At 44.6% G+C, this 20,472-nt stretch overlaps 1 protein-coding gene across 1 annotated transcript; it reads right to left on the reverse strand.

Annotated features, from left to right (window-relative positions):
• Positions 1-1,751: 1,751 nt before the first annotated feature.
• Positions 1,752-18,717, reverse strand: LOC306919589 (zinc finger FYVE domain-containing protein 16-like; the record flags this gene model as incomplete). Its single annotated transcript, XM_079532347.1, has 8 exons — positions 18,605-18,717; positions 16,361-16,542; positions 10,761-10,913; positions 8,952-9,039; positions 5,273-5,355; positions 4,320-4,424; positions 2,864-3,013; positions 1,752-1,766 (listed from the first exon to the last, which is right to left on the reverse strand). The coding sequence occupies exons 5-8, from the start codon at positions 5,285-5,287 to the stop codon at positions 1,752-1,754; spliced, it is 285 nt and encodes a 94-aa protein (XP_079388473.1). The 5' UTR covers positions 5,288-5,355; positions 8,952-9,039; positions 10,761-10,913; positions 16,361-16,542; positions 18,605-18,717.
• Positions 18,718-20,472: the final 1,755 nt, after the last annotated feature.

Raw genomic sequence — 20,472 nt, forward strand, 5'->3', positions numbered from 1 at the left:
TGTGACTCTGTTCTTAATGAGTGCTATACATATAAAGTTTATTATTATATTCAACTATTTCTTCTTCGTGTCATCCTCTATATTACGTCTTTCCAGTGGTTGCAGCGGCATTTGGTTCGGCCAGGTCATCTCCAGGTCATCTCCAGGTCATCTCCAGGTCATCTCCAGTACATTGTGGAGCAGAGATACATCTTGTGATGTGGTCCATTTGGTTCGGCCAGGTCATCTCCAGTACATTGTGGAGCATAGATACATCTTGTGATGTGGTCCATTTGGTTCGGCCAGGTCATCTCCAGTACATTGTGGAGCATAGATACATCTTGTGATGTGGTCCATTTGGTTCGGCCAGGTCATCTCCAGTACATTGTGGAGCATAGATACATCTTGTGATGTGGTCCATTGTTTGTGGTTCGCCGCACACACATGCACCAGAAAATGTTCAAGGTTTTCCAGACGGCCCAAGGTTGGTCATGGCCAGTCGCAAGACATTCATCTGGGGTATTCAACTTAAGCAGCAGCAACAAAACAATAAAATATCAGCTACATGAACCACCATATGAGCTGCTGGCTGCAATACACAATGGAGGGAACACACAACTTTAATCATACAGCATTGTAACATGTCGATACAAAGCTTTCTCACACCCGGATTAAAAGTCTGGTGCAACGCACAGGTCCTGGTGGTACTGCTGGTGAGAGCAGGAGTGGACCTGGTGAGACGTAGGAGGGGCCTGGACAGGAGTCAACCCACAGAGCCTAGTCCCTCCACATGCCAGAATTGTACCTCCCAGTCCCGGCAGAGTAGTTCCGGAGTGGATCCAACGGATTGTGTGGTCCTGGTCTTTCCCTAGTGGGTCTGATCGAGGGTAGCTACTGGGACGTAAGTCGGGACTTGATCACCCAAGGCCACCTAAGGGAGGGGTATGATGTTCGCGAGACCCGAAACCCCGATGACCTTGGGATACATCACTGAGGATACGTCCCAGGTGATGACCTTGGGATACATCACTGATGATACGTCCCAGGTGATGACCTTGGGATACATCACTGAGGATACGTCCCAGGTGATGACCTTGGGATACATCACTGAGGATACGTCCCAGGTGATGACCTTGGGATACATCACTGAGGATACGTCCCAGGTGATGACCTTGGGATACATCACTGAGGATACGTCCCATGTGATGACCTTGGGATACATCACTGAGGATACGTCCCAGGTGATGACCTTGGGATACATCACTGAGGATACGTCCCAGGTGATGACCTTGGGATACATCACTGATGATACGTCCCAGGTGATGACCTTGGGATACATCACTGATGATACGTCCCAGGTGATGACCTTGGGATACATCACTGATGATACGTCCCAGGTGATGACCTTGGGATACATCACTGATGATACATCCCAGGTGATGACCTTGGGATACATCACTGAGGATACGTCCCAGGTGATGACCTTGGGATACATCACTGAGGATACGTCCCAGGTGATGACCTTGGGATACATCACTGAGGATACGTCCCAGGTGATGACCTTGGGATACATCACTGAGGATACGTCCCAGGTGATGACCTTGGGATACATCACTGAGGATACGTCCCATGTGCATCCAAGCGATGTATTTTCGTTAAAGAAGCAGGTGCGTAAGTGTAATGGTGAACATCAACAATACAAGATAACTCGCACACTGCCACTTACAAGGTACACGTAGGCTGATTTATTTAATTTAGAGCAACGTTTTGGGTCACACGCGACCCTCCTGTAGGATTTAAACAAAGAAATCTGTTCCTGTAAACACGCCACTGGGTCAGGATCAACCAATCAGGGTTGAGCATAATGATTGGTCCAAAGAGGTACAGCTTGTGGTGATGTTCAGTTGAATATGACACAAGCACATCAAAAATACGTATACATCATTGAGTGAAAACACACAGATGCAAAGAAACATGTCGGAGGTCAGCATAATTGTTTGAAAACTGATATGATCCTTACCTTCAACAATGCTGGACTTGGCAATGAACCCTGAAGAGGCTTTTAGAGCGCCGTTGAAAACCACAAAACTGGCTCCAGTCACTGGAACAAATCACACATCAAGACACATAATTAATAACTCCCGATCCATATTTAACACTTAAATATATAACACTTATGCCAAATCACAGTAGTACAATATCCAAAATTGCAGACAATATCCAGTCGAATATCATGATATGGATAAGGATTTTGTTTTTTTGGCTCGTGGTCCGATTCCGATAATATGAAAATGACGTGATCAGGCCCGATTTCCGATCACGTGATGGGATCGGGACAACCCTACAGTGAAGTGACTATTTTTAAGACCGTTTTTAATACCTAGAAAGAAAGAAAGAAAGGACCATTACTGCATCAAAAGTAATGCTGTGGAACCGAATCAAACTCCTACAAGTGAGGGTGGGGGGTCCTCAGTTCAAATATGATTATTTTGGGGGATCTGCGGCCTGAAAAGATTGCGAACCACTGCTCTCTGACCTTTCCATAAAGCAGTGGCTCCCAAACTTTTTCATGTCAAGGACCCCCAAAATGATACTCATTAGCCTGCAGACCCCCCATTTGAAAATATATGCCAAGGACTTAGGACCCCCATAAGAGAAGATTTATTTTTTACAAATGGTTCCATTTGTACACTCTCTGAGTTACGGACCCATAAGAGTCAATTTAGTTCCTAATTATCATTTAGCTGGGGACCCCCTGGAACTCTCTCAAGGACCCCTAGCTGTCCCCGGACCCCACTTTGGGAACGTTTCCATAAAGAACGTAGACATAACAAAACATTTGACGGAGTGACTTGACGTTGTAAATGGATGAATGTCTGCACACCTTGCGTGTCTTGCCAGGCATGCTGTTGGCCTGGGTCTGGTAGTTGCCCTCCTCATTCTGAAAGCACACCAGGTGCGAGTCCGCCTCCAAGCTCAAACTGGCCCCCACGCTGATGACGTGCTCATTGGATGAGTTGATCACCTTCTGCATCTGCACCACAAACAAAACAAACAAACACAAATTACACAATGTCTCAAATCACATACCTGCATGTACCTGCTACCAGTGGCGTATCGGGTTGTGTGAGCTTATTAGCTATTCTCAAATGATTTTATACAATTGAAAACTTGTGAAATGGGAAATTCTGCATAATGAGTACCTTCTACCTTTGGTACTTTAAGTACATTTCCATACCAATACTACTGTACTTTTACTCAAGTCAATTTTCAATTCCGGACTTTTACTTGTAACATAGTATTTCTACATTGCAGTACTGATACTTTTACTTAATTAAAATACTCTTCTACCACTGCAACATGCTTTTAGGAGTGAAGGGTCAGGCTCAGGGACACATATCTACAGTATAATAATGAGACATGTGAGCTCGTAGATAATATAAAGATAAAGAAAACTTTATTGTCCATTAAATCTTACACAAAATGGAAATGTACCTTTGGCACACTAGCAGTCAGTCTACAACAGTGGGCTGTAGGGATTAGGTGGTAGAGCTGTTTTTAAATGTCCACTGAAGTTGGCCCAAACAAAGTCTTGTAACCATTATTTATTTTGCTAATGCACTCTAAGCCTCCTGTTGATTGGTAAGAGGTCAAATTCAGGGCGAAGAGTGTGGGTGAAGTCATTGTAAATCTGAATTGCCTTTTTTGGTTATGGAACGGTTATATAACCAGGGGGGGGTCTATATACCATCTCCATGTGTATCCTCAGACCCTCCACGGCTGGTTATGGAACGGTTATATAACCAGGGGGGGGTCTATATACCATCTCCATGTGTATCCTCAGACCCTCCACGGCTGGTTATGGAACGGTTATATAACCAGGGGGGGTCTATATACCATCTCCATGTGTATCCTCAGACCCTCCACGGCTGGTTATGGAACGGTTATATAACCAGGGGGGTCTATATACCATCTCCATGTGTATCCTCAGACCCTCCACGGCTGGTTATGGAACGGTTATATAACCAGGGGGGGTCTATATACCATCTCCATGTGTATCCTCAGACCCTCCACGGCTGGTTATGGAACGGTTATATAACCAGGGGGGGTCTATATACCATCTCCATGTGTATCCTCAGACCCTCCATGGCTGGTTATGGAACGGTTATATAACCAGGGGGGGTCTATATACCATCTCCATGTGTATCCTCAGACCCTCCATGGCTGGTTATGGAACGGTTATATAACCAGGGGGGGTCTATATACCATCTCCATGTGTATCCTCAGACCCTCCACGGCTGGTTATGGAACGGTTATATAACCAGGGGGGGTCTATATACCTCAGTGAAGCGACTCTTGGGGATGTCGATGTAGCTGTGTCCCATCTCCATGTGTATCCTCAGACCCTCCACGGCTGGCAGACTGTACTGGTAGTTTCTCAAGTCCTGCGGAGACACAGTTCATCTAGGGTCAAAATCACCTGCAGGGGGCTCAGTTTCCAAACAAAGCTGAGGAGTGTGACAAACGACCCGGGCAGGAATTTCACGGCGTATACGACAGCCATGGCTCTCGTAGTGTGTCCCTCTAAAAATTAGATGTCATAGACATTACTGCAAGTCCAAACACAATTCATCTTGAATGAAAATAAATCAAATACAATAAAACCTTGAATCTGTGAATGCTCATGTGATTCATGTGACCCAAACTTCAATCAGTGAAGCGAAAAGCTGAATGTGAGAAATATTGAGACCAAAATATTAGTAATTTGCCAATACAATAGCCTATTTTGTGGAATACAGGTTACATAATTACTGATACAGTAGTTACAGTATACTGTAGGCTACTTGTACTAGGCTATATTAAATATTTATCATCCTGAAATTCATTATTTGGACACCATAGAGGCCAAGTGGCCTTGGCCCTAAAATTATGAAATTCCAGACCTGGTGGCAATGCAAAATAATTGTGTTTTAGTACACTAAGATACTAATGCATCTGTGGAAATAGTTTGGGCATCAAAAAGGTGTCCTGGGAACACCGATATAACATATTTATTTTATTTCCAATTACCGTAGATCCAATTTAGTCGTTATGCCAATTCCCTTTAACCACATGAACCCTAGTGTCCCTATTCTGGGGCAGACATTCAGTGAAATTAGACAAACTAACTTGTAGATTGGCTATTTTTGTGTAGAAGGAAAAAGGGAGCAGACCAAGTATAGAACCCTGGGGGACAACTAAGCAATGTAAGCCTAAGATGGTTATTATTAACATGGTGGTTAATGTTACTTACAGCCAATACATTCATAATGGTGTGTCCAGTTTATCTGTACACGGAATGCCGGAAGCGAATGCTGGCGAGTGTTGTGGGATACACTGGAAAAAGACAACATTTAGTTGACAAAAAATGATGACACGTTGATGACAGGTTGCTCAAAAGCGCCTGGCAAAATCGGGCCCCTGGGAAGCAGGCCTGCGTGAGTAACCATGTGATCCAATAATTAATCACAGGGGACTAATTATTATTCAAGCAGACGCTGAACTGTGGAACAAATATATCACATAGCCTCTCAGACCCAAAACAAAATAATATTTTGTTGTCTTTGTCCACAATTCCATGCTGTACCATTAGGATAACTTGGAGTTAACATCATGAGGTTGTTAACACAGCACAAACCTCTAACAAAGATTAATTGCGCTTCAAACGTATTTGAGAAAAGAAAAAAAAATCTGCATCAGATCTGTGCCACATCCAGACTGGAAACCGATTTTATGACATTAAGTCTAAACACAAAAAAGTGGGATCTACAAGCTCATAGCACGGCACCGAGTGCCACGCTAGGAGCTTGTAGATCTGCTATTTTTTTTTAATTGTGGAAATGTGGTGCTAATCTTTGAATATTCTTTCAGAGCGAACGTTTTTAACTTTAACTTTGCTTCTGGGGGGTCCCTGGAACAACATATTTTCAGATGATTTGATAAGTAAGGGCCTAGGTACACGAGGACGTCGCGGGCTGTTCCCCGCCTAAGTTTGTGAACGATATAAAACTTTACTGCGTCTACATTGCGGTTATGTTAATTATGTACGGGTCTAGACGAGACCGGTAAACTGCTTCGTTTTCAATAGAACGTTGTAGTACACATGGCTGGCCTGTAGATGGCCACCCAAAAAGTCTGTCTCACTCACACTCTCCAACAGACATCCTCAGCCTAAACCAATCACATTAATTCAGTTGTTCATGAGATTATGTATATTGTATAATGATAAAAGCGCCCCTCACTTCACACAGGTGTGATTTTTTATTCTTATCTGTGAGTGACAAGAAAAGTACAAGAAAAACTTGTCCTATTAACCCATTCAGACCGTACGACGTGTGGGAACGTCATAACCAATCCAACCGACGGGTTGCTGCTAGGACGTGACGACGTGTGTACACATTGATATCAAACAGAGAAAATATATTCAGATTTTTTTATTTTTCTTGGGTTGGCCTCTCCTTCTGCAATGTACTCCTTGCATGCGCTCTGCCATTCACTTCCCTGTTTACGGATCAGAAAGAAAGGCTCGCCGCGCGTAATTTGGCGCTGCTCTGCGGCGACAAAGGCATAAGGGCTACGTGGACCTTTAAGGGCTACGTGGACCTTTAAGGGCTACGTGGACCTTTGTCTAAGACAAATTTCTTCCTCGGGAGACAAATAATAAAGAACCTTGAACCTTGTTTTGACCAGATGGCTATACTTCTGTCTTCATTTCTGACTTCAACATGCCTCTCGCCCGGAATGTTAAAGGGTTAGGGTTTAAGTAGTTCCGGTTTGTGCCCCCCACAAAATGACCGGAACTACTTAAATATTTCCTGCTAGGCCTTGTATCCCAGCCTACAGACCCAGTAAACACTCACCCTGCTAGGCCTTGTATCCCAGCCTACAGACCCAGTAAACACTCACCTTGCTAGGCCTTGTAGCCCAACCTACAGACCCAGTAAACACTCACCCTGCTTGGCCTTGTATCCCAGCCTACAGACCCAGTAAACACTCACCCTGCTAGGCCTTGTAGCCCAGCCTACAGACCCAGTAAACACTCACCCTGCAGGCCTTGTATCCCAGCCTACAGACCCAGTAAACACTCACCCTGCTAGGCCTTGTATCCCAGCCTACAGACCCAGTAAACACTCACCCTGCTAGGCCTTGTAGCCCAGCCTACAGACCCAGTAAACACTCACCCTGCAGGCCTTGTATCCCAGCCTACAGACCCAGTAAACACTCACCCTGCTAGGCCTTGTATCCCAGCCTACAGACCCAGTAAACCAGGGGTGCCCACACTTTTTTGACTTGAGGTCTACTTTTAAAATTGCCAGCTCAAGGTGATCTACCAACCAAAAGATAATTATCCCTTTGCTTAAAATACTCAAAATATGTACCTATATGGCGAATAAATAAACAACATTAAGGCATTAGGACTTTCAAAATCTAGGTTTCAAAATCAATTCTATTTATTTATCTTTTCAGTTTCCCCGCATTGCAAATAAGAGACTTAATTTCTGACTTTTTCGGATTTTCTGACTTGATCTGGCCTGTTAACATTTTCATAGACCTGGTTGCTTGTTTCTCTCTCAGTCACGAAATGTGGCAACCGTCAAAGCTAGTCCTAGTTTGTTTTGGTTGTAGTACAGCGGATTACCAAAAAATTGTGCACTTTTTCAAAAAAGCATGAAACTTTTACCATAGTTAGATGATACCATGAGGTGTATTTTCAGATGTGGAGTCAAGTCAGATTTGACCCCTGAGGCCCGGTAGAGCATAATATGTGACCAATACCCATAACATCCTATATAAGGCAAAAAAGTCCAAATTTCATCATTCTTTAAGTAGCATGTGACATATGAAACTAGGGTGATTTCATGATGCTGAATCCATTCCAAGCATTAGTTTTGCAAAAAAACACTCATTGGGCTAAAAACGGCCAATGCCGTCATCACAAATTGATGATGCCAGCACATTTGGGCAAGTGGGCATGGCCGTTTTAAGCCCAATGAGTGTTTTTTTGCAAAACTAATGCTTGGAATGGATTCAGAATCATGCAAACACCCTAGTTTCATATGTCACATGCTACTTAAAGAATGATGAAATTTGGACTTTTTTGCCTTATATAGGATGTTATGGGTATTGGTCACATATTATGCTCTACCGGGCCTCAGGGGTCAAATCTGACTTGACTCCACATCTGAAAATACACCTCATGATATCATCTAACTATGGTAGAAGTTTCATGCTTTTTTGAAAAAGTGCACAATACCTCTTGTATTGGGGTATAAGCCGCTGTACTATTGTGATCATAGAGTATATTATATATATTGTTATGTTGTTGTTGTGATGCATGGATGATGGCATCATGATGCTCCCGCACAGACCACACAGAGACTACCGTGGAGGCGCGGACCCCCACGCAGACTATCGCGGACCCCCACGCAGACTATCGCGTACCTCCGCGGGGGTCCGCGCCGACCTCCGCGGGGGTCCGCGCCGACCTCCGTGGGGGTCCGCGTCGACCTCCGCGGGGGTCCGTGCCAACCTCCACGGGGGTCCGCGCCTCCGCGGTAGTCTGTGTGGGGGTCCGCGGATAATGGGGGTCCCCGCGGAGGAGTCTAGTCTCGCGTTAACGCCGATAACGGCCCAGCATTAATAATCATCTTCCCACTCTCCATGGAAGTGATATGTTTTAGGCTTCTTTGCCGCGCGCATCTTGCTATATGAACAATGATGGATAGATATCCTTTTAATTTGTTTGTTTAACAACAGAACAGACCCGACGTTCTCCTTCAAAGCCACCGGCGCGCCGCCGCCTGCCCGAGGCGAGGATTGTTTTTCTTTTTTTCTTTTTTCATGGCAAGGCCAAGCGGTCTACCTGCGCAGCGCTTGCGATCGACTGGTCGACCGCGATCGACGTAATGGGCACCCCTGCAGTAAACACTCACCCTGCTTGGACGCATCACGTCCAACTGCTTATTGCGCCACAACTCCTGCATGTATTTGTACGCTGACTACGCTCCCATCTTGGTTTATCTGCAGGAGGAGAGACAGCAGGACAGTAAGACAGTGTACAGTGTACAATAATACTTTCCGTCAAGAGATTCTGTGCAGGAGTTTGGAAGCGCACGTCAAAGTCACCCTGCGTACCACCTGTTTCGAATTCACATAATGCAGGAGGCAGCAGCGCGACCCGTTAATAAAAACGAGTGCTTCCAAACTGCAACACTTAGAAAAAGAATCACCTGCACAGAATGTCTTGACAGAAAGTATCTCATAACAACTTGTCTACGGTGGATTTTTATTAAACAAAAGCTCAGCAGATTGAAAGAGGATAATTCAAGCTTGGCCTAGAGCTGCAATGTTGGTGAGTTTAACGTTGTTTAATACAAGCAGATCGCAAACGCAAATAGGATGAATGGGGAGTCAATGGAGGGTATTGCAACTCTAGATTCATCCCATTATAAAACAATCTAGAGTTGCAAATTGCTGCTAGTCTAGCAACTAGGCTTGATAGATAGCCTGATATAGTCTGGGCTTTAAATGAGCTGTACTGTACTTTGTTTGAATGTGTATGAAAGGTGGTATATGAATACAATGGCCTTGCCTGCTTGCTCAGACTGAGGTAACGCAGATAACTAAATCTTTGCTTCTGGGGGGGTCCCTGCAACAACATATTTTCAGATGGGGGTCGGCTGCCAATTACATATATTTCTGGGGGTCCTTGACATGAATATATTTGAGAACGACTGACAGAAACATGAGGTTTTCAGAAAACTGTCAGGATTTAGAAGACATTTGTAGAATCGTCCTCAGGTCGAAATGGGTTAAACAGATCTCATTCCGATCTGGATCTGGCACACATCTGATTCAGACTGGATTCAGCTGCCAGTCTGAACACAGACCTGATCCAGGCTGGATTCAGCTGCCAGTCTGAACACAGATATGATCCAGGCTGGATTCAGCTGCCAGTCTGAACACAGATCTGATTCAGACTGGATTCAGCTGCCAGTCTGAACACAGATATGATCCAGGCTGGATTCAGCTGCCAGTCTGAACACAGATCTGATCCAGGCTGGATTCAGCTGCCAGTCTGAACACAGATCTGATTCAGACTGGATTCAGCTGCCAGTCTGAACACAGATATGATCCAGGCTGGATTCAGCTGCCAGTCTGAACACAGATCTGATCCAGGCTGGATTCAGCTGCCAGTCTGAACACAGATCTGATTCAGACTGGATTCAGCTGCCAGTCTGAACACAGATCTGATTCAGACTGGATTCAGCTGCCAGTCTGAACACAGACCTGATTCAGACTGGATTCAGCTGCCAGTCTGAACACAGATATGATTCAGACTGGATTCAGCTGCCAGTCTGAACACAGATCTGATTCAGACTGGATTCAGCTGCCAGTCTGAACACAGATCTGTGACAGATCCGTTCTGGTCACTTGCAGATGCAGAACAGTCGGGGCAAAAGATCAGATTTGAGAAATAAATCTGATTTGAATCCGATTTGACTGGATGTGACTGCAGTCTAAATGTGGCCTTGCCGCCTTAGTATATCTGTAATCTTGTTTCCCTTGTTGTCCTTGATTTGATAAGCGAGAAACACCAACACACACTCACAAAGTGAACCAAGTGTAAAACCAATAAATATTCTTTATATTAAAAAAAGAAAAGTGACCCAAGTGTTCTTGTGCCTCAATGTCAGAAATGTAAGAGTTCACCGGAGGTGGGAGGAGCATTAAATGCCAACCTGGATGAAAACACAATCTCCTCCCCTCAGTGGTGTTGGTGGCGGCTCACGGACGCAGACGGCAGCTGCAGTTTCTCAGACGAGCGGTATTTGCTCTCCGTGTCCGAAGCAGAGTCGGTGTCCTGCGTCTCCGTTTCATCCACATGTCGGTGACTGCCATAGAGAAACAGAAAGCTAGTGACCGACCGATACATGGATAACGATATGGACTCATTTCGCAGTACAAGCCGTTTGAACTTAGACATGCATGGCTTAACCCATTTAGACCTGAGGCAGATTCTAAAAAAATGTTTTCTAAATAGACAATATTCTGAAAAACCTATGTTTCTGTGTCAGTCGTTCTCAAACAATTTAATGTCAAGGACTCCCAAAAATATATGTAATTGGCCGCTGACCCCCATCTGAGTGAAAATATGTTGTTCCAGGGACCCCCCCCCCCCCCCCCCCAGAAGCAAAGATTTGAGTTAAAAGAGTTGAAAGAATATATATTCAAACAAAGATTTGCGCCACATTTTCATGATTTAAAAAAAAAGAGCAGATCTACAAACTCATAGCGCGTAAGCGCGGCACTCGGTGCCGCACTATGAGCTTGTAGATCTTCTATTTTTCAATAGCTAAAGTAGAACAGAATGCTTAAAACACCAAAAAGGGGTTCCTGCCCGAAATGGCTTAAAGATGGAGTGCCACAATTTTTGTATTTTTCTTGTTTTTCATGTGTTTATGAGGTGACAGTACTTCATTAGACACCCTGGAGTCGTTTTATGTGCAATGGTGTATTGACTTTGTATTTAGGGTTTCTTCCTAGAGGCTGAACCATTGACAGTCAAACGGGCCAATGATAGTGTGACACATTACCAGCTGACAGCAGGCGTGATTAATGGAGAAATGGCTGAAATAAGCAATTAATGCACGCCTGCGGTACCGTAGGAAAGCAACAGCACCTCGCGGGTGAACTTAATGTATCGGTTTGACTGCTCTCGTGTCGCCTTGTGTCTGTCTGTCTGTCTGTGACAGCCCCCACCATTTAGCTGTGTCTGTCTGTCTGTGATACCCCCCACCATTTAGCTGTGTCTGTCTGTCTGTGACAGCCCCCACCATTTAGCTGTGTCTGTCTGTCTGTGACAGCCCCCACCATTTAGCTGTGTCTGTCTGTCTGTCTGTGACAGCCCCCACCATTTAGCTGTGTCTGTCTGTCTGTGATACCCCCCACCATTTAGCTGTGTCTGTCTGTCTGTGACAGCCCCCACCATTTAGCTGTGTCTGTCTGTCTGTCTGTCTGTGACAGCCCCCACCATTTAGCTGTGTCTGTCTGTCTGTGACAGCCCCCACCATTTAGCTGTGTCTGTCTGTCTGTGATACCCCCCACCATTTAGCTGTGTCTGTCTGTCTGTCTGTCTGTGACAGCCCCCACCATTTAGCTGTGTCTGTCTGTCTGTGATACCCCCCACCATTTAGCTGTGTCTGTCTGTCTGTGACAGCCCCCACCATTTAGCTGTGTCTGTCTGTCTGTCTGTGACAGCCCCCACCATTTAGCTGTGTCTGTCTGTCTGTCTGTCTGTCTGTGACACCCCCCACCATTTAGCTGTGTCTGTCTGTCTGTCTGTGACACCCCCCACCATTTAGCTGTGTCTGTCTGTCTGTCTGTCTGTGACAGCCCCCACCATTTAGCTGTGTCTGTCTGTCTGTCTGTCTGTGACAGCCCCCACCATTTAGCTGTGTCTGTCCGTCTGTCTGACAGCCCCCACCATTTAGCTGTGTCTGTCTGTCTGTCTGTCTGTCTGTGACAGCCCCCACCATTTAGCTGTGTCTGTCTGTCTGTCTGTCTGTCTGTCTGTGACAGCCCCACCATTTAGCTGTGTCTGTCCGTCTGTCTGACAGCCCCCACCATTTAGCTGCAGGATTTATTTTCTCTCCTCTTAAAAGCACTTCAGAACATGGTATGGAAAATGTAACGGTATCCGCAGTAACCTGTGTGTGTCTGTTGTTACGACGGCGTGAAGAAACTAGAAAGGTCGCAATTTTAAAAAAAATTGCAAAGTGTGGTTGCCACAGTGGCTTACATATGCCCCTCCCACTAATATTGCTAGAATCGCTTTTGGTACTTGGTTGATTGAACCACCCTCGACATGTGATTCAAATTTGGGATGGATTGGACATTCCGTTCGTGATTTATGGCATTTTTTGTCAAATAGGCCCCTCCTACTAACTTTGGACGACGATTACGGCCGAACGATACGCACTACCAAAATTCTGCAGTTGGTGTTTTAATCGGAAAGGTCCAGAGATCATGTGTACCAATTTTTGTGAGATTTGGACAAAATCTGTGTTCCAATTACAATAGTCTGGTTGCCCTGTTAGGGCAACCACACTAATGAATGGATGCGCTGAAGAAAACTTTTAAAACGGGTTGTTATGCCGCCGGCGCTCTGTGTTGAATGCAACGTGGACAGGCCATCCTGGTCGTGAACGTGCATCGCCGTTTACATGGAGTTGTATTTGATCGGGGACGAGTCATGTTAATTCAACCCAGTGTGCCAAATAACTAAACGTTTTAAACGGTTGTTTCAGCCCGTCGGGACAACAGACAGATTACCACGTCTGCCTTCAGATTTTTCATACGATGTTCAGATGGTAATAATTTGACATTAAACCGAGTAACCGACACAAACTACTGACGTGGGCGGCAGCAACTCGAGACATCTCAGCCAGGGTCAGTCAGAGCTAGCTAGGCTAACATAAAGCAACTGTTTGTCAATAATAATAATAATAATAAGACGAATTATCTGTGCCTGTGGGCACTGGGCAGAAGTGTATTATCAAGGGAGGACAATGGTGGAGATGGCTCTAATGAATGCACATTATGAGAGCATAGTTAGACGTTTTACTTTTATGTGTACTGTAATATACTGTAGTTTACATTTCCAAGTAAGGGGATGTAGGCTATGGAAATTAAACATATATCCTAGTTTAATGGGAATGTCAGGTTGAAGGAATACACACACACACATTGTAGTAAAATGTGGGCAGTGATGCTAAATGAATGTCATTGTCATTGTCTTGCAAGCAGCCAAGCAATTATACCATTTGCAACTAATCCCTATTTAATAATTCCTATTTAGGAATTACCGGTCTGTCCAGAGCTGTGTTGCTGCAGTAGGTACACACAATTATACAGGCTGTAAGGCAGTGTTTTTGGCAGAAAATTCTGATTTTAATTTTAGTCACCTGGAATGTTTTAGTGTTGGTCTAGTTTTAGTCGACTAAATATCATAAGATTTTAGTCGACTAAAATCTACAGTTGATTTAGTCTTTAGTTTTTATTTTGGTGGGCCTTGATGCCATCGTACTGACTGTTTTTACACTTGCTAAAAATAGCAGATCTACAAGCTCACAACGCGTCGCAGCTGCTATTTTCAGCATGCAACCAAGTGTAAAATGACTTATACTGGATCTCAGTCAACCATCTTCTCCATCACCTATTCTAAAGTGTCTGAAAATTTCAGTCATATTATAAAAGAACACTGGCATATTTTACAATCGGATCCACTATTTAACAACACCTTTTCCAAACCTCCTCTGATTGTTTTCTCTCGAGGTCAGAATCTCAACGTGTATTGGCTCCTATTCCTAACGGCAACTATAAATGCATTCTGGTAAAAATATCCCCATCAGAGGCATTATCACCTGCACAACTAGGGCTGTCATTTACCTACTGACATGCCCATGTGGCGTATGTAGGTATGACTTCTTGTGAATTAAAAGTATGCATAGCAGAGCACCGCAGCACTATTCGGTGTAAGAATATTACATACCCCGTTGCCGCTCATTTTGTGGAAGCCAACCACCCTGTATCCTCTCTACACTATATAGGCATAGAAAAAGAGGACAGATTGATCAGCTTCTGCTAAAACGCAAAGCTTTCTGGATTCAGTCCTTTAAAACTCCTCCTCTTGGCCTTAATTTCGATTTTGACCTCAAATCCTTTTTGTAAAAATAAAATACAATTAAAATATTTTTGTACCTAATACTTAACTTTTTAATTCATTTTTTGTAAACCCATCTTTTAACCCTAATTGTGACGGCCGCCTTCCCCTTTTCACCTGCAGGTGACCTACTTACTGTAGGCCTACTCCATTATAACTAGAGGGGCATTCAGGTCTACTGTCAGGACATGGATTTAATCCACATAAATCTTTGAATATAATGTATTTAATTTTGTATTTAATTTTGTATACATTTTGTATAGATTTCGCTGTTGTATGGTTCTATATTTCACAATTGTATATCTGCTGTACTTCTCAGATACATTTTAGTGTCTCTATGACAATTCCAGAGCCTCTTATGAGGCCTTATAGTCATTTTTGAGATAAACTCCTCTTGTATTTGAACTTGAGACACCACATGACCATGATCCCTACCTCTCATATCACAGGGACAGGTCTTACTTAACCTGTGTTCCCCTAACCCCTCTTAAACCCCAGGGGGATATACACAATATAATTTTTTTTTGAAAAGGTGCTTTATGACGTAAAGTTGTGCCAACACAAACATTAAATGCCGTTTACAATGAAGTTGTAATTTTACGTCACATGTAGACGAGCAGATCGGCTAAACCAATCACATGAATGCAGTTGTTCATGAGATGATGTATGATGATAAGAGCGCCCCTCACTTCACACGGGTGTGATTTTTTATTCTTTCTGTGGGTGACAAGAAAAGTACAAGAAAAACATAGCCTATTAACACCTTCAGACCGTAGGGAACATGTGGGAACGTCATAACTAATCCAACACAGTGATTGCGACGACGTGTGTACTGTGTACACGTCCTAGCGCTTTTTCATTGATATCAAACAGAGAAAATATATTCTGATTTTTTTATTTTTGTATTGGGTTGGCCTCGCCTTCTGCAATGTACTCCTTGCTTTTCGCGCATGCGCTCTGCCATTCACTTCCCTGTTTACGGATCAGAAAGAAAGGCTCGCCGCGCGTCATCTAGGGAACTCTCCGTGGTTCGTAATCTAGGGAACTCTCCGTGGTTTTGACCAGCGTAATCTAGGGAACTCTCCGTGGTTTTGACCAGCGTAATCTAGGGAACTCTCCGTGGTTTTGACCAGATCTGTCTTCATTTCTGACTTCAACATGCCTCTCCCCCGGAATATTAAAGGGGTAGTTCAGATTTTTGTTAACTTTATAAAATACTTGCCATTAATATAGTGGATGCAACTGTATTAATTGATTTGGTGGGAGTTCTACTCTGGTTTTGGTCAATATTAAGTAGTTCCGGTTTGTGCCCCTCACAAAATGAACGGAACTACTTAAATATTTCCTGCTAGGCCTTGTAGCCCAGCCTACAGACCCAGTAAACACTCACCCTGCTTGGCCTTGTAGCCCAGCCTACAGACCCAGTAAACAGTCACCCTGCAGGCCTTGTATCCCAGCCTACAGACCCAGTAAACACTCACCCTGCTAGGCCTTGTATCCCAGCCTACAGACCCAGTAAACACTCACCCTGCAGGCCTTGTATCCCAACCTACAGACCCAGTAAACACTCACCCTGCAGGCCTTGTATCCCAGCCTACAGACCCAGTAAACACTCACCCTGCTAGGCCTTGTAGCCCAGCCTGCGGGCCTTGTCGGGCCTGGTGGGTCGGGGGGCTCTGTACAGCTGGCGGTACTGCCAGCAACAGACTCGGTGCAGGAAACGCATCACGTCCGACTGCTTCTTGCGCCACAACTCCTGCATGTATTTGTACGCTGACTACGCTCCCATCTTGGTTTATCTGCAGGAGGAGAGACAGCAGGACAGTAAAGGCATATTCATAGTCTGGACTTTCGGTGGTGAGGTGACCACCGCTCCGGTGGTGAGCTGACCACCGGAGCTGAAATAACGTTGAGCGGTGGTGAGTAAAAACAGAGAGAAGGGCTGGAGCGGTGGCTTGCTCTTCACCGCGGCTCGTGACGTCATGTTGTAGTTCGGTGGTCACGCCACCACCGAAAATCCAGACTATATATGAGCCTTAAGACAGTGTACTTGTACAATAATACTTTGTCAAGAAATTCTGTGCAGGAGTTTGGAAGCGCACGTCAAAGTCACCCTGCGTACCACCTGTTTCGAATTTGCACATAAGGCAGGAGGCAGCAGCGCAACCCGTTAAAAAAAAATCACACCTGTGTGAACTGAGTGGTGTAAGGTCTTATATAGCCTGATCAGCTGTGGTCTGACATAATGTCTGACGTAATGAAATCACACCCGGGTGAACTGGGTGACCGTAGCAACCATGCTCATTTTGGTACGAACAGACAGACAGACAGACAGACACGTAAACTAACAAAGCCAGTCGTAGGAGTGGTTTACAGTACACCACTCAAAAACAAGTGCTTCCAAACTGCAACACTTAGAAAAAGAATCACCTGCACAGAATGTCTTGACAGAAAGACATTCACATGGATTTTTATTAAACAAAAGCTCAGCAGATTGAAAGAGGATAATTCAAGCTTGGCCTAGAGCTGCAATGTTGGTGAGTTTAACATTGTTTAATACAAGCAGATCGCAAACGCAAATTGGATGTCAATGGAGGATATTGCAACTCTAGATTCATCCCATTATAAAACAATCTAGAGTTGCAAATTGCTGCTAGTCTATCAACTAGGCTTGATAGATAGCCTGATATAGTCTGGGCTTTAAATGAGTTGTACTGTACTTTGTTTGAATGTGTATGAAAGGTGGTATATAAATGAAATGGTCTTGCCTGCTTGCTCAGACTGAGGTAACGCAGATATATATATATATATATATATATATATATATATATATATATATATATATAGATATCCTAGTAGTCTGTATAATCATTCATAGGCTACTACTCATTGTTGACAGAACATACTGTATTCATTTCACACTCAGAGATGATAGATAATTCATTCACTGTTCATTCAGTCACTGACTGAACATTGATTGATTGAAGAATTTATTAACAGTTTGCAGAATTACAGTACATTTCAAGCACAAACTCAATACAAAGGCTGTTAACTGTGAGTGGACGACCCAATTAAGCATTACACTTGTTTCCAATAGGGTCCACCATGTTCAAAAAATCAAATAACATGTGACTCATTCAGAGATAAAGTGGAGTATTTTGTTGTAAACTGAATTACTGAACGGAATGGTCTCTCTGATGTGGAACGCCCTACCAACTGTCATTAAGACATGCGAATCCCTTGACTCCTTCAAAACCGCTCTCAAAGGGCACCTACGGATGGCTGCAATTCGAAACTGGCCCCCGTAAAATCTGAATCCCCCCCCGCCCCCCCCCCTTTTTTCCCCTCACTGTATATATTTCTTTTCCCTTTTTACCTCCTTTTTGATGAATTCCTGTTCTGTCTATAGAAGTGTCTATTTGTACGTCTCTAAATGTTTTGATGATTTGAACATGGTGGACCCTGTTGGAAACAAGTGTAATGCTTAATTGGGTCGTCCACTCACAGTTAACAGCCTTTGTATTGAGTTTGTGCTTGAAATGTACTGTAAATTCTGCAAACTGTTAATAAATTATTCAATCAATCAAAACTCTCTCTGTGCGTGAATCTCTCTCTCTCTCTCTGTGTGAATGAGGTGTAAACTGACCTTAATGGAACTCTCTGTGTGTGTGTGTGTGTGTGTGTGTGTGTGTGTGTGTGTGTGTGTGTGTGTGTGTGTGTGTGTGTGAGAGAGAGAGAATGAATTTCTCAGTTTTTTTTGATTTGCAGAATTGCAGTACATTTCAAGCACAACTCAATACAAAGACTGTTAACTTAAAGAGGGTCCACATTGTTCAATTCATCAAAAAGGTGTAAACTGACCTTAAGTCTTTCCAGTCTCAGAACACTGAGAACAGCGTTGGTTGGTTGGTTGGTAAAAAATAAAATAAAAAGTCCCTTTAGTTTCGCTGCTGGCTGTAGAGACACTCAGACACGTAACGTAATTTAACTTTGGCAATGGAACCAAATGGACCCGCTCGTTCAGACAAGACGGCTCGGTTCATATATGTAACATAGTTCCTGCTACTGTATCATTTATTATGAGCAGCAATGCAAAATGACCACAATAATATTATTGTTAGCGGTCAGCATCATGGTCAGCATGCTCAGAATGAAAACATCCGGTGTGGAGCGTATAAGAGGCCCGGGCGGAAACAAACACTTTAAACAGATCCCACTGTGCGCTTCTGTCTGTCTGCGGAGGTTTACGGTACAACAGCGACGCCCTGTGGGTGCATGTGCTCATTACAATTCAATTCAATTCAAAGGGCTTTATTGGCATGAGAAAACATACGTTTACATTGCCAAAGCAGAAAGCACAATACAACAATACAGCAATACAATCAAAACAAAAAATATGTACATTTGAACATTACACCACCATGCATTACATTACATGACATTATGTTAGTTAGAGCACTGGTTCCCCAAACTGTTTCATGTCAAGGACCCCCACATTGACTCTAATCAGCCCTCCGGACCCCCACATTGACTCTAATCAGCCCTCCGGACCCCCACATTGACTCTAATCAGCCCTACGGACCCCCACATTGACTCTAATCAGCCCTACGGACCCCCACATTGACACTAATCAGCACTACGGACCCCCACATTGACACTAATCAGCCCTACGGACCCCCACATTGACACTAATCAGCCCTACGGACCCCCACATTGACTCTAATCAGCCCTACGGACCCCCACATTGACTCTAATCAGCCCTCCGGACCCCCACATTGACTCTAATCAGCCCTCCGGACCCCCACATTGACTCTAATCAGCCCTCCGGACCCCCACATTGACTCTAATCAGCCTCACGGACCCCCACATTGACTCTAAACAGCCCTACGGACCCCCACATTGACTCTAATCAGGCCTACGGACCCCCACATTGACTCTAATCAGCACTACGGACCCCCACATTGACTCTAATCAGCCCTACGGACCCCCACATTGACTCTAATCAGCCCTACGGACCCCCACATTGACTCTAATCAGCCCTACGGACCCCCACATTGACTCTAATCAGCCCTACGGACCCCCACATTGACACTAATCAGGCCTACGGACCCCCACATTGACTCTAATCAGCCCTACGGACCCCCACATTGACTCTAATCAGCCCTACGGACCCCCACATTGACTCTAATCAGCCCTGCGGACCCCCACATTGACTCTAATCAGCCCTACGGACCCCCACATTGACACTAATCAGCCCTACGGACCCCCACATTGACTCTAATCAGCCCTACGGACCCCCACATTGACTCTAATCAGCCCTACGGACCCCCACATTGACACTAATCAGCCCTACGGACCCCCACATTGACTCTAATCAGCCCTACGCACCCCCATATTGACACTAATCAGCCCTATGGACCCCCACATAGGGGGGTCACTGGGGGTCACTGGACCCCCCTCCGTGGGGGTCCAGTGAATTTCCCCCAACCGACGACAACCCGCCTCCGGCTGGGGGCAACGTTGAATTCCCCCGCCCAGGTCAAAGTTGAACCCCAAAATGAAGGAGATTATACCCCCAAGGAGATTATACCTCCATCCCCGGGTACTTGGGCCATCCCCCTATACCCATCCCCGGCTACCTCAGCCATCCCCCTCTACCCATCCCAGACTACCTAGTCGTTACGTCACTCCCTCCTTTTATAAGGCCTCGTGCCAGCAAATATTCTCTG

The sequence above is a fragment of the Electrona antarctica genome (genome assembly GCF_951216825.1).
Source record: "Electrona antarctica genome assembly, contig: scaffold_135, whole genome shotgun sequence".
In the NCBI taxonomy this organism is placed as follows: domain Eukaryota; kingdom Metazoa; phylum Chordata; class Actinopteri; order Myctophiformes; family Myctophidae; genus Electrona; species Electrona antarctica.